This window comes from Symphalangus syndactylus, chromosome 1 (assembly GCF_028878055.3).
Source record: "Symphalangus syndactylus isolate Jambi chromosome 1, NHGRI_mSymSyn1-v2.1_pri, whole genome shotgun sequence".
In the NCBI taxonomy this organism is placed as follows: Eukaryota; Metazoa; Chordata; class Mammalia; order Primates; family Hylobatidae; genus Symphalangus; species Symphalangus syndactylus.
Genome location: NC_072423.2, coordinates 7,499,287 through 7,513,679, shown reverse-complemented (window position 1 = coordinate 7,513,679; position 14,393 = coordinate 7,499,287). Strand labels below are relative to the sequence as shown.

Below are 14,393 nucleotides of genomic sequence, written 5' to 3'. Positions count from 1 at the left end.
GAACCGTGGTTTGAACAAGGCAGCAGGAAAGTGGGAGAATTTTAGTCTCAGAAGAGTTGGAAAATCCTTAGGAATTGCTGACTTCCAAGTTGTTTCATTACCATCTGAAAAACTCTTACAAGGCTCGGGCTCTCCTGGAAAACAGGAGATCAGGCTTTTTTTTTTTTCTTGAGACAGGGTCTTGCTCTGTCACCCAGGCTGGAATGCAGTGGTACAATCTCAGCTCACTGCAGCCTCGACCTCCTGGGCTCAAGCCATCCTCCCACCTCAGCCTCCCAAGTAGCTGGGACCACAGGTGGGCACCACCATGTCTGGCTCATTTTTACATTTGTTTGTAGAGATGGGGGGGGGGGGTTCTCACTACATTGCCCAGGCTGGTCTTGAACTTTTGGCCTCGAGTGAACCTTGGCCTCCCAAAGTGCTGGGATTACAGGTGTGAGCCACCATGCCTGGTCTTAGGTCAGTTTTTGAAACAACAGCAAGATTTTTTTTATGTTGTTTCTGCCATGTTTTAGGAATTGCTTTTCCTCCCAGGGCTTGCATGTTTAAATTTTTACTCTCAGAACGTTGAAGGGACGCGCTGCATTTCAGGATCCTGGGTCTCCGTCCGTGAAGGACTTTCCTTCTGTGGGTCTTTCCTCTTGCAGCTTAAAGTGGGATTATTTTCACTTTATTCAGAGGCACTGTTAGTCACAGCCAAGCACAGACACGCACACTATCGCTCCTTTGCTGGAGTCGGAAGTAGGACAGTTGGTGATAAAGTCCTGGACGGGCGAGATAAGTGGCATTGGCAGAACTCTGTTGTCCAGACGGCAAGGAACCAGCTGCCCCCAGGAAGCGAGGAGAGGATAGGGGGTACACACCAGGAGAGGGGGCATTTTCACAGAGGATGGAGGGCACACACCAGGAGAGGGGGGCATTTTGACTGTCGGCAGGGGTGCCGCTTGGAAGTCAGATTTAAAACGGAATCAAAACTGGTAGAACGAGGGTCTGCAGTGAGAAACTTGACGGAGCCTATCAGGCGACAGCCTTCTCGAAGCCCCTCTGGGCCCCTCCCGGGAGGGAATCCCTCACTGTGCTGCTGGGAGGTCCGGATGGAATGTCGGAGCTGGAGAGTTGGCAGGCCTCGCGTGGCGTTGCTGCCTCTGCGGATGCCTCCGAAGGGACTTGGTGTATCTCGGTGTTGATTTCAGAGCAGGGGAGATGCCGACGTGTCCCGGTGGCTCTCACGGCACAGTGGAAGGCGAGCGGCAGCTCCAACATCCTGCTCCGCTGGCGCCTCTGGCCACCTGCCTCCCCCACCCCCACATAAAAAAAGTTTAAGGCACATTTAAGCTAGTACTGGAGAAATGACTGAAAAATAAGTATAGCCAAGCAGCAGAAGACTGTGTGTGTGTGGGGGGGGGGGCGGGGGGGCATCCACTGATGTGTGTGTCTGTGTGTGGGGGGGGCATCCACTGATGTGTGTGTCTGTGTGTGAGGGGGGCATCCACTGATGTGTGTCTGTGTGTGTGGGGGGGGCATCCACTGATGTGTGTGTCTGTGTGTGTGGGGGGGCATCCACTGATGTGTGTGTCTGTGTGTGTGGGGGGGGCATCCACTGATGTGTGTCTGTGTGTGTGGGGGGGGCATCCACTGATGTGTGTGTCTGTGTGTGTGGGGGGGCATCCACTGATGTGTGTGTCTGTGTGTGGGGGGCATCCACTGATGTGTCTGTCTGTGTGTGTGTGTGTGGGGGCATCCACTGATGTGTGTGTCTGTGTGGGGGGGGCATCCACTGATGTGTGTGGCTGTGTGGGGGGGGCATCCACTGATGTGTGTGGCTGTGTGTGTGGGGGGGGCATCCACTGATGTGTGTGTCTGTGTGTGGGGGGCATCCACTGTCATGTCTGTCTGTGTGTGTGGGGGGGGGCATCCACTGATGTGTGTGTCTGTGTGTGGGGGGCATCCACTGATGTGTCTGTCTGTGTGTGTGTGTGTGGGGGCATCCACTGATGTGTGTGTCTGTGTGTGGGGGGGGGGCATCCACTGATGTGTCTGTCTGTGTGTGCGTGGGGGGGGCATCCACTGATGTGTGTGTCTGTGTGGGGGGGGCATCCACTGATGTGTGTGGCTGTGTGTGTGTGGGGGGCATCCACTGATGTGTGTGGCTGTGTGTGTGTGGGGGGCATCCACTGATGTGTGTGTCTGTGTGTGGGGGGCATCCACTGTCATGTCTGTCTGTGTGTGTGTGGGGGGCATCCACTGATGTGTGTGTCTGTGTGTGGGGGGCATCCACTGATGTGTCTGTCTGTGTGTGTGTGTGTGGGGGCATCCACTGATGTGTGTGTCTGTGTGTGGGGGGGGCATCCACTGATGTGTCTGTCTGTGTGTGCGTGGGGGGGCATCCACTGATGTGTGTGTCTGTGTGGGGGGGGCATCCACTGATGTGTGTGGCTGTGTGTGTGGGGGGGGCATCCACTGATGTGTGTGGCTGTGTGTGTGTGGGGGGCATCCACTGATGTGTGTGTCTGTGTGTGGGGGGCATCCACTGATGTGTCTGTCTGTGTGTGTGGGGGGGCATCCACTGATGTGTGTGTCTGTGTGGGGGGGGCATCCACTGATGTGTGTGTCTGTGTGGGGGGCATCCACTGATGTGTGTGTCTGTGTGTGGGGGGGCATCCACTCATGTATATGTGTTGCGGGGGGGCATCTGCTGATGTGTGTGTATGTGGAGGGGCATCTGTAATGTGTATGTTTTGTGTGTGGGGGGCATCCACTGATGTGTCTGTCTGTGGGGGGGGGAGCATCCACTGATGTGTGTGTCTGTGTAGGGGGGGCATCTCTGATGTGTATGTTTTGTGTGTGGGGGGGTATCTGTTGATTTGTGGGGGGGAGGGGCCGTCCACTGATGTGTGTGTCTGTGTGTGTGGGGGCATCTGCTGATGTGTGTGTTTTGTGTGGGGGCTGCATCCACTGATGTGTGTGTCTGTGTGTGTGTGTGGGGGGGGGACATCTGCTGATATGTGTGTTTCATGTGTGGGAGGGTGTCTGCTGATTGTGTGTGGGGAGGGGGCGTCTGCTGATGTGTGTGTCTGTGCGTGTGTGTGGGGGTGTCTGCTGATGTGTGTGTTTTGTTTTGTGTGTGGGGAGGGGGCGTCCACTGCTGTGTGTGTCTGTGTGTAGGGGGGCTGTCTGCTGATATGTGTGTTTTGTGTGGCAGGGGGCATCCACTGCTGTGTGTGTCTGTGTGTGGGGGGGTGGCATCTGCTGATGTGTGTGTCTGTGTATGGGGGGTGGCATCTGCTGATGTGTGTGTTTTGTGTGGTGGGGGGTGTCCACTGACGTTTGTGTCTCTGTGTGTGTGTGGGGTATCTGCTGATGTGTTTTGTGTGTTGGGGGGTGCATCCACTGATGTGTGTGTCTGTGGGGGGCATCTGCTGATGTGTGTGTTTTGTGTGTAGAGGGGTGCGTCTACTGATGTCTGTGTGTGGGGGGTGGCGCCTGCTGATGTGTGTGTTTTGTGTGTGGTGGGGGGTGTCCACTGATGTTTGTGTCTCTGTGTGTGGGGGGGTATCTGCTGATGTGTTTTGTGTGTGGAGGGATGCATCCACTGATGTGTGTGTCTGTGGGGGGCATCTGCTGATGTGTGTGTTTTGCTTGTGTTAAAAGGCGCACACCGCAGGTAAGGAAAGTGGCAGTAAACACCCCCGCCCTCAGCCTTCCCTCACCTCAGATACACCAAGTTCCGGGCACTGAGCACCCTGCAGGTGAAACAGGGTGGACCAGAGAGGGAAGGGACAGGGGGCCAGATTTGGAGGAGAGAGGATGGGCTCCTGGGGCCGGGAGCTGGCCGGGCAGGGTGGGAACCCTCCTGTCCCAGGGTCCGAGTCGCCCCACAGGCACCAGCCAGTAGGCCCATTCCAGCTTTCCACGACTTTCCTAGTAAGTACTGAAAGAACAAACACACATCTAACACTGTGGCTTGCCCAGCGGGGCCCCAGGCCGCCATCTGGGAGGATCTGGGGGCAGGCGGCTGTGCAGGGCCCAGCAGAGCCGGCCGAGCTCAGACCCCAGTGAGGGTCAGCCCCGCCCTGTCAGCTCTGGGGTCCCAGGCGGCCATTCCCACTCTCTGAGCCCTCTGTGGTCCTCATGGGCAGAATGGGTGACTACAGTGCCTGCCTTTGCCACTCCCGGGGCTGTTGCAAGGAGCAGACAGGCAGGTGCACGGAGGGCCAGGCAGGGCTACGTAACTGCTGGGGAAATGGGTAGTTTGTTCATTCCTTAAAATGTAAGATCCTTAATTGCTTTCAGAAACCAGGCATTCAGAAATGCAGAAAAATGTTGCTTCTAAGCCAGGCAGCAAGGGGGCAAAATATATCAAACAGCGTTCAGGCCCTGCGAGCTCCATTCTGGCCCTCGTCATTCCCAGCATAGAGAAACGAAACTGCTGCATGAAATTTAAGAGGTGAACTTTGGGTAGCTCACTACAGGGTGAAGTTTAAATGTCAACTTTCTTTCAAAATGATGATCAAAAAGAAGAAACTGGTTATGTGAAGGTACGAATACTTGACTAAGAAAGGCGTCTCGCCTACGGCTTGTTTATGCACAGCTAGTGAGAGCTTGCGTGGCCCCAGCAAGGGCGCAGATAAGATTCACAGGTGAGGCAGTGAAAGCCACGCCTGCCCTTGTACTTGGTAGTTTTTATATTTAAAAATATACTGATTTCCTCCTTCACTCAATTCCAGATGTGTATAGAGAGGTTGGTATGAGTGTGGGTGTGTGGATGTGGCCTCGAGGGAGGCTCAGCCTGCAGCCAGGATTCAAAACGCCACACTCGAGTTTTAGGAAAAAACAATAGTTTCCACCTGAGGAGCACTTTAGAGAAAAATCTAATATAAGGGAAAAAAAAACCCTCCTTATTAAATTAAATTGTGGTATAACAGCTCACCACATCCTGTTGCGGGGACATCTGACGTTAGGCAAAGTAAGTTTCCTCTTTCAGGTCTCCCACACGCCGTGAGGGTCACATGCTACCTGCAATTCAAAATATGCTAGGAAGGGAAAAAACCCTTTGTGTCTGTGGAAAAGCTGAATAAGAAGATGGAAATTATCAGCAGAGAGAGCTGGTATGGGAAACTGTAGGTGTCATCGGCAGCCATACCCAAGGCAGCCGCCCCCGGAATAGCAAGGGCAGGGCCGGGCAGCTGTGGCTGACCTCATGGGTCAGAAGTGCTCGTGGCGGGAAGGAGCTGGGGGGGGCGGTCCTGTCTTTCAGCCCAGTGCCAGCAAACCACATGGCCTCAGACCGACCCCCAGGATGGGCCCGTTGTCCACCTGTGAAAGGGGAAGCCGTGGCTTTCCTCTCAGGGTTACAGCACAGGCCGTGTCTGCGGGGTGAGTGCGGCTCCACACATGGCTCTCGTCCGAGGCGTGGATGGCTGGACAGTGCAGCCTCCTCTGCAGTTCCGTGGCTGTGCCGTCCTCTGCTGAGTGGTGTCAGGGTTGTCCGTCCCGCTCTCTGTCAGCTGCTGCTGTGGGGCAGCGGGAAGGCCCTGGAGGGTGCCTGGGCTGTGTCTGGTCCCGGCCATGCGTCCCTACAGCGTCTCAGACCTTGTGGAACACACTTGACCCGGCGCTGGGACGGGGTCGGCCCACACGCACCGCCAGCCCACAGGAGTGGGGTGCAGGCTGCTGCTGGCTCCTTAGGCCTCGACAGCTCTCTTGAGGCCGGTCCTCCTCCCCTCCCGAGAGCTCAGCAGCCGCAGACGGAGGCAGAGAGAGCAAAGGAGGCTGTGGCAGCCCCCAGCAGGAACCTGGGTGGCCGGGGGACACACCGAGGAACTTTCCGCCCCCCACCGGGCTCTCCCACCGAGGCTCAGGTGCCTGTGGGCAGCAAGGGGAAGCCCCACTGCCATGCGGCTTCCCCTTCACCCTCAGCAGACGCGCCCCCCCTGTGCCCGCGGAGAACCAGACGGCTCTCGGCAGCCATGCAGGCGGCCGGTCCCATGAACACAAGGGAGACCTCAGATGCCGTGCCCACCGTGTCACTGTCACCATCACCCATCCTGTCCCCTCACTATTGCCCTCAGGCCTCCCTACATCCCATCATTGTTACCCCTCAGGCCTCCCCACATCCCGTCATTGTTACCCCTCAGGCCTCCCCACATCCCCCCATTATTACCCCTCAGGCCTCCCCACGTCCCATCATTATTACCCCTCAGGCCTCCCCACATCCCCCCATTATTACCCCTCAGGCCTCCCCACATCCCCCCATTATTACCCCTCAGGCCTCCCCACGTCCCATCATTATTACCCCTCAGTCCTCCCCACATCCCCCCATTATTACCCCTCAGGCCTCCCCACGTCCCATCATTATTACCCCTCAGGCCTCCCCACATCCCATCATTATTACCCCTCAGTCCTCCCCACGTCCCCCCATTATTACCCCTCAGTCCTCCCCACATCCCCCCATTATTACCCCTCAGGCCTCCCCACGTCCCATCATTATTACCCCTCAGGCCTCCCCACGTCCCCCCATTATTACCCCTCAGGCCTCCCCACATCCCACCATTATTACCCCTCAGTCCTCCCCACGTCCCATCATTGTTACCCCTCAGGCCTCCCCACATCCCACCATTATTACCCCTCAGGCCTCCCCACATCCCACCATTATTACCCCTCAGTCCTCCCCACGTCCCATCATTGTTACCCCTCAGGCCTCCCCACATCCCCCCATTATTACCCCTCAGGCCTCCCCACATCCCACCATTATTACCCCTCAGGCCTCCCCACGTCCCATCATTGTTACCCCTCAGGCCTCCCCACATCCCACCATTATTACCCCTCAGGCCTCCCCACGTCCCACCATTATTACCCCTCAGTCCTCCCCACATCCCCCCATTATTACCCCTCAGGCCTCCCCACATCCCCCCATTATTACCCCTCAGTCCTCCCCACATCCCCCCATTATTACCCCTCAGGCCTCCCCACATCCCCCCATTATTACCCCTCAGTCCTCCCCACATCCCCCCATTATTACCCCTCAGGCCTCCCCACATCCCCCCATTATTACCCCTCAGTCCTCCCCACATCCCCCCATTATTACCCCTCAGGCCTCCCCACATCCCCCCATTATTACCCCTCAGGCCTCCCCACATCCCACCATTATTACCCCTCAGGCCTCCCCACGTCCCATCATTGTTACCCCTCAGGCCTCCCCACATCCCCCCATTATTACCCCTCAGGCCTCCCCACATCCCCCCATTATTACCCCTCAGGCCTCCCTCCTGTCCCCATCACTGTTACCCTTCATGGTCCACTCATGGCTTCATTATTTCTTTGTAGTGTCCCCACCTTTCCCCTGTGTAGATCATTTAGGCCTCTTTCAACCCCACAATCACTGTTCTGACTGGAGTCCTTTCTTTTGAGCTCCGCTGGCCCGGGGTTGGATGAGGACCTGAGCCCGGCCTCTTCATGCACTGGGCAGCCTCCCTTTCCCCACAGGTGGGGCCTGTTCTGAGCTACCGGAACCCCCACCATGTCTTCCTCCTGGGCAGGTGGCTCCTCCTGCCTCTTTGCAGACGTCTTTTGTAGCAAGGCTGAACCAGCCCAATGGGAAAGGAGTTAACTGGTCTCAAATTCTCAGGTATCTCCGTCTCATGCCACGGGTGCCGAGCACAGCAGGGCATGGAGCTCCTGAGGGCCGCTGCACTCAGCAGCACAGTGGGCGGGAGGACAGTGAGGAACCAGCAGCCCAGGGCGTTTGGGTGGGGACTTGCGACCCCCACACAGAACAGAGCCCTCTTTCCCTCCGTGTTGTGCCGAGGCCCCACGGTGCCGCCCGAGTGTCACGGAAAGTGCCTGTGGTGTAGGAGCTGCTGTGCGCACTCCGGGACAAGTCAGGTCCTGTGTGCCAGTCCGGGAGCAGCCTGCGAGCCCCTGGGCCCTGTCGTTATCCTCATTAGTGTTTGTGAAGAGTCACACAGAGGGACGGGAGTACGGGCTCCTTCTGGTGCCTTCCGCACTGGGGGCGGAGCCCTCTGCAGAGAGCCTGGCTCTGCGTCCTGTGGCTGAGTGCCAGGTCCCGTCTTGGGCAGGGCCCAGGATCAGCGTGGCTCTGAGCAGGGCCGGCGGGGAGCCCACGTGTGCCTGTGTCTTTACAGAGGCTGAGCTCCCACACAGGACGGAGTCGGGACCCTCCGTGGGCGCCGTGTCAGGAGGTGCGGCTGGCAGGGCCGGGCATGTGGGGTACCTTTGCTTGCCCGGGTCTCTGGCCCCGCAGAGCCTTGGGCGAGCCAGCCTTGGGTGTGTGTTTGCAGCCAGGATTCCTCCTGGAGCTTAGTGCCAGTGTGTTCCGTTATCAGTTCCCATGACACAATTCCTGGTTCTCCATCTGTGTTTTGTTATTGTTATTCTTAAAAATAGTCAGGGGGTTGTTGAAAGGGAATTTAGGGAAGGGAGTGGGGTGATGAAATGCACACCCACTAATTGCTCCAGGAAGCCACCCTGAGACAGGCCGGGACCTTTGCAGAAAGACATGGGGCTTATCTGGGCTCTGGGCGCTCCAGTCCATTGCAGAGGGAAGCCCGGGCAGTTCCGTGACGTCAGCGCACGCCCCACCAGAACCTGGGAGGGAGATGGGACGTGGCGACAGTGCTGGTGGCACATCCCCTATCTCAGCGCCCATCAGGGCGGCCACAGCAGGAGGTGGGTGGAGCGGGGATGCATGCAGTTCACAAAGGCCCTAATGGTGCCGCTCGTTTCCTCTGCATCTGCCAGAAGTCACAGGTGATGGGGAACGTCACTGGCCTGTGGGGGACTTAGGGACAGCGCCATCCAAAGGGAAATAAAAATCAGGAAGAGCCTGAGAGGGAGGCTCAGGCGACGCTGGTGCTGACACCGCAGAAGTGCTGGTGTGGACCTGTGGGTCGCTTGGTTCGTGGAGAGGCAGCCACGGCATCTTCCCGGCATCGCGGCTGACACCTGGCACCTGCACTTTGGCTGTCAGAGACGTGCTGGCACCGTGCTAGGGATGAGGGCGGTCACTCTGGTGACCCCAGCTCACTGCCGAGGCAGCTGGCCACTGGCTCATGACACTCATGGACCAGGGCGGGACCGAGGAGGAAACGCGGGTTCCTGGGGAGATGCCTTGTCACAGGTGTGAGCGTCACTGATGAGGAGCAGGGCTGGGGGCGCTGCTTTGATGTTTATGGTGTTTCCCTAATACTTTCTCAATTTTTCTTTTCTTACAGTAAATGAAATAATACGAAATGACCTCTCCAGCACGAGCACCCACTCCTAGTTGCCACATTGGAGCACTCAGTTCAGCGGGGGTATGCTGACTTCAGCAAAGACTTTTGAATAAATAAACTGAACGCACACCTGGTACCACTCAGAACCTCCAACTGACTGAATGCCAGGAGCTGAACATTAATACGTGCAAAGATTGGCCCTCCAACAAGAAGGAAAGCAGGGAGGAAGGGAGACCACTGTGTCTCCTGGAGGAGAAGTCATCTCATGACAACAGAAGGGAGGTGGCTGGGCTGAGCACGGGAGACCCACCGTGCAGGGGCCTTTCATGGGAACGGCCCACACGCAGTTTGACCCCACACCCAGCCCTTCTGGCACCCCTGGGGTTCAATACTGGAAGTGCCTTATTTAACTAGACCATCAGGGCATCATAGAATTGAGCATTGAATTTGCTACTGTAGGAGTATTTGTAGGAGCAGAAACTGTAAACACATTTCCTTGTGAGGTTTTACCCTTTGTATGGATGAAGAGAACACTGGCAGGCTGCGAGAGGACCCTAATATGAGTCTCCTACATTTGGAACATTTCCTGGGCTGTCACGTACAATCCTGCTGCCTTACCCAGTGCGTTTTAGAATCTGCCGGTCTGTCACCTCAGCTCTTTTGTAACGCGCTTCCCTCGTCTGTGCGGTTGAAACCGTAGGCTTGTTCACAGTCGCATGCTCGCATATTTGTTTTTAATCTGGCTTCAAACATAGCACAAGTAAGTTGAATAGCACATCGATAGGTTACTGGACAAAAGCAGAAAAGCCTGTTACAGGATAGACTGCATTTGCATGTGTGTACATATCTAGGCATCTATTTATGTATAAATAATAACAGAGCCGACATGTCCTCGCCCGGGAGGGCTTCCCTGTCAGCAATAACCGGCATCCGTTTTGGAACCTGCGTCTGGGGCTCCTGGCGCTGCTCTTGCTGGCGTCCATCGCCGCTTCGGACGGCCATACGTTTTCTCGTCTCGCGCATTCGAGGAGGACCCTAGAAAGCCAGGAGCTGTGATTCACAGTAGCTGTAGGTTACCAGACGGCAACATTAGAAAGTGATTGTAAATAACATGCAACATAAGTGTAATATATTTGTTCAGTTATGATTGTTTCACAGAAGCCTTACCACTCTCTGCTTCATCTAAGAAAACCAAAAACGCCGCTTTAATGCCCAGCCCTGCGTCGTGTGTTTTCAGATGAGTTACTGTTAACAGGTAGGTTCGTGTAGGCTTTGCTGGGCACTTTGTACAATTAATTTCTTATTACGTATGATTACTCGCAGCGATCTATTGTTCCATATAACCAAAAAGCATGGTTTATTCATTAAAACACGGTTGACCTGAACTCGTGCCTTAGGAATTAATGCCCCCTTATGGAACCTGCCTGAATTGCACCTGCGGGTGGAGGCGCCGGCTGTGAAGTCACTGAACAGAACGTCACTGATGGAGAAAGGGCTCCTGCAGAAGGAACGGCCTGTAACGTGCGCTCCGGCACGATCGCGTCTCTTGTGTCTCACTCACAGAAAGAAACAACCTGAAGGCCATCCCGTCGATCTGCACATAACCGTGAAGACGTGTGGCCGCATCCCACCTGCAGCTGGGTACCCTGCACCCGGCATTGTAGGAGTCACATGCAGCCTTTCTCAGGGGACTGTCATCGAAAAGGAAACGTTTGATGTCTGTGTCAGCTGTCTTTGTAGTTAGGAAATAGACCCAATAAAGCCGTATTTTTTTGCTGGACAGGCGTAGTCTGTGAGTGGTTCATGACACATGTGGAAGATTCCGCTTTGTTCTTGGAGTGTGTTTTCGGTTGCGTGTACTTGGATCGTCTGTGAAACGAGCCTCGTGTTGGGAAGGCTGTGTAGACGCAGCCATTCGCCGTTGGAAGGGCATCTTGCCAGGAGAGCTGTTCCCTTTCTTCTATGTTTAGGTAAAAACCTGCCGTAGAAATTTGCGAGACGCCGGATAGTTCCCAGGCCCTGTAAGTGAAGCAGCTCAGAAATGTTCATCCGGGCGAGGTGGAGAAGGAATTCCTGCTAGTGCCAAATGTTTCTGCTCAAAGGAATATCCTGGGTGAGGCTTTGGCCACACACACAGTCACATGCCATTTGACAGTCATCTGGCGAGGAAACGTGTGTGGAAACCCGCAGGTTCTCACCATCTCTCCCCGCCTCTTGAAGCTGCTCTTCCCCTTTTCCCCACCAAAGCTCCCTACTTCACATTCGGGTGGGAAATTATTACCTGGCCATGAGTTAAAATATGAAACTTGGAACTTTTACAGTAATTATCGTTCTCATCTTTCAGAAACATTTTTCATTTAGGACTTTATAAAATGCAAGAATTCTGATTTCTTTTGCTCAGAGATGTACAGATTGAGTTAAAGGACTAGGGAAGTCATCACCACCTAAAGCAATTGGTAAGCATCTGTCCCCCGGTTTTCTGCGCTTGACAATATTTGAAGTGAGCCTGAGAACATCACCAAAGGTCCCTCGTGGGGTGGTATGAGGAGAGCACAGAGGCCTGCGTTTGGGGGGGCCAGGAGGAGACCCCGCAGGTGTCAGGAGCCCTCGGCTCTCAGCGAGTAGGGGAGAGCTGGTTAAGCCCTTGCTTTCCTCCAGCTGGCCCCAGTCAGGGCCTAACAGAGCCTTGGACTGTTCGACCCAGAGGCGGCTAGCACGTGCCCATCGCTTCTCTCTGCCAGGAGCGGGCGGAGCTGTCCATGCAGAACGCACTGGAAGCTCTTTCTTGGTTTCAAAGTGACTTTTTGAAACCTCCTTCGTTGTCCTCAACCCCAGTAGCAGAATATTCCAAAATTATGAATGTATAAAGTGATGGTTTCTGCAGAAGAGGTTGAGCTTCTGCGAATAATCCTCTTAGTGTTTGTGCCTTTTAGGTTGATTGTGAGTAATTAGAAAAATGCACCCACAGGCTGATTTCCAGCCAGAGGTTCTGCCTGTCGGGGGGAAAGGCTGTTGGGCAGTTACGTGTGCCACCCTCGTGTGTACACCAGAACCAAGACTGTGTTTTCCTGGAAAGCTAAGAGAGAGGTCAGCTTCGGGAGGCGGCAGAACTACCTTCCTGGTCTTCGCTGGCCTCTAGTATGTGGTCCTTGGTGACCGAAATCCTGGGGGAAACTTAGGGATGGGGCGTTTTCTGAGACTCACTTAGCCAGAGGCAAAGCAGCCGCAGCCGCGCACAAGACCACGTTTGCTTTGCTCCTGAGCGGAGACTGGGTAGCACGAAAGTAATATAAGTATCAAGTTTCCCCTCAGAGCCAAGTGGAGCCCAGGAAAGACCCAAGTGCTTGAGCTTCTGGCCCTGGCTAGGGCATGTCGTTACATGAACAGCCTGGGACCCCTTCCCCCAGCATTCCCCTCCCCACCCGGGACGCACCCTGGCCCCGCTTCTAGAGAAGGACCCAAAAAATCAGCTGTTTCCGCCAATTCCGCCACGTCCCCCACGCGGCGTCCTCACCAGTGACATCACCGGAGGCTGTCTCGTCTCAACGTGAATATTTTTAAAAATACGTCCCGTGTTGAAATTAACAAGCTACACCTGAGTGAGAGTGGCGCGAGCTCAGGGTGCGCCGACGCCGAGATAAAATAACCTCTTTAAGAGAAGCCCCGGACCAGCTTTGTGGGTTTTTTAACATTGTAAATTCACATAAGGTGAAAGCAACCACTTTAAAACATACAATTCTGTGGCATTTTGTACATTCACAAGGTTGTGTAGCCACCATCTCTATGTCCACAATATTTTTGTCACCCCCAGAGAAAGCCCCGTGGCCTTCGGCAGCTGCTCCCCGTCTCCTTCCTGGGTTTGCCTGTCCGGGCATTTCATGCCAATGGAATCATGAACGTGGGGCCCTCCGTGGCAGGCGTCTTCCCCGTAGTGTTTTTGAAGGTCATCTGTGTTTCCCAAGGTCATCCGTGTGGTCATGTGGGTCAGTATTGCATCCCTTTTTATGACCAAGTCATGTTCCCCGGGTGATGGGGACCCCACGTCATGCTGGTCCTTTGTCGGCTGGTGGACACGGTGGCTCCCACCTCCTGGCTGTCATCAGCGGCACTGCTGTGAACGCTGGTGTTCAGGTTTTCGTTCAGGTCCCTGTTTTCAATTCTTTGGGGCATATTCCCCGGGAGTAGAACTCCTGGGTATTACGGTAATTGTATGTTTAACTTTTTGAGGAACTGTTTTCTCCTTCTCAGTTTTAAATTATCCATCCCTAAGACAGATCCTGGCTCACTAACCTAATTTGGAATCACATATGTGAGGCACATCATATTTATAATTATTTATGCCAAAAAAATTAAGTTAGGTAGAAGATGACTAAATGTTCATTTATACCAAAGCAGAAAGCAGACCCCACAGCTGACCCCGCCTGCAGCCCCCCGGCCAACCCCCACCCTGTGCCCGCCTGCAGCCCCTCAATGCCCGCCCACAGCTTCCCCAGCAGACCCCTCCAGTGCCCGCCTGCAGTCCCCCTGGCTGTGCCCCGTGCCTGCCTGCAGCCCCCCAGCAGACCCTCCTGTCTCCTCCTGCAGCCCCCTGGCAGACCCTCCTGTCTCCTCCTGCAGCCCCCCTGCCCCCTGGCAGACCCTCCTGTCTCCTCCTGCAGCCCCCCTGCCCCTTGGCAGATCCTCCTGTCTCCTCTTGCAGCCCCCCCACCCCTCTGCAGACCCCCCATCTCTGCCTGCAGCCCCCCCCCCCCCGCAGACCCTCCTGTCTCCGCCTGCAACCCCCTCCCCCCGGCAGACCCTGCTATCTCCGCCTGCAGCCCCCCCCAACCCTCGGCAGACCTGTCTCCGCCTGCAGCCCCCTCCAGCAGACCCCCCTGCCTTGGGTTTCTGCCAGGACCTAAATGCAGCGTCTGAGTCGCCGCGACGGTGCCCACAGAGCCCCAGATGACACACGTTCATTTTACTTCACTTATAAATTAGAGAAAAGCCGTGGTGAGGACTCCGGTGTTGAGACGTAATCGCGCCAGTGAATGTTTTCATGAGGAAAGCGGCTTCTGCCGACATCTATGCAGCGATTTTCCTGCTGACCCTAGAACTCAGCATCCCAACCTTTCTATAAACACAGCTGCAGAGCCACTTGGCGTTTTCCAGATTGTGTCG

At 55.4% G+C, this 14,393-nt stretch overlaps 1 protein-coding gene across 6 annotated transcripts in view; it reads left to right on the top strand.

Moving 5' to 3' along the window:
• The window catches only part of NFATC1 (nuclear factor of activated T cells 1), a 129,042-nt gene extending 118,029 nt beyond the window's left edge, over positions 1–11,013 (top strand). For all 6 annotated transcript variants that reach the window (XM_055295824.2, XM_055295806.2, XM_055295815.2 and 3 more), the window contains one exon: positions 9,234–11,013. In XM_055295824.2, the coding sequence (XP_055151799.2) occupies positions 9,234–9,236 (3 nt within the window). In that variant the 3' untranslated portion in view covers positions 9,237–11,013. The remainder of the gene's footprint in view (positions 1–9,233) is intronic.
• The last annotated feature ends 3,380 nt before the right edge of the window (positions 11,014–14,393 follow it).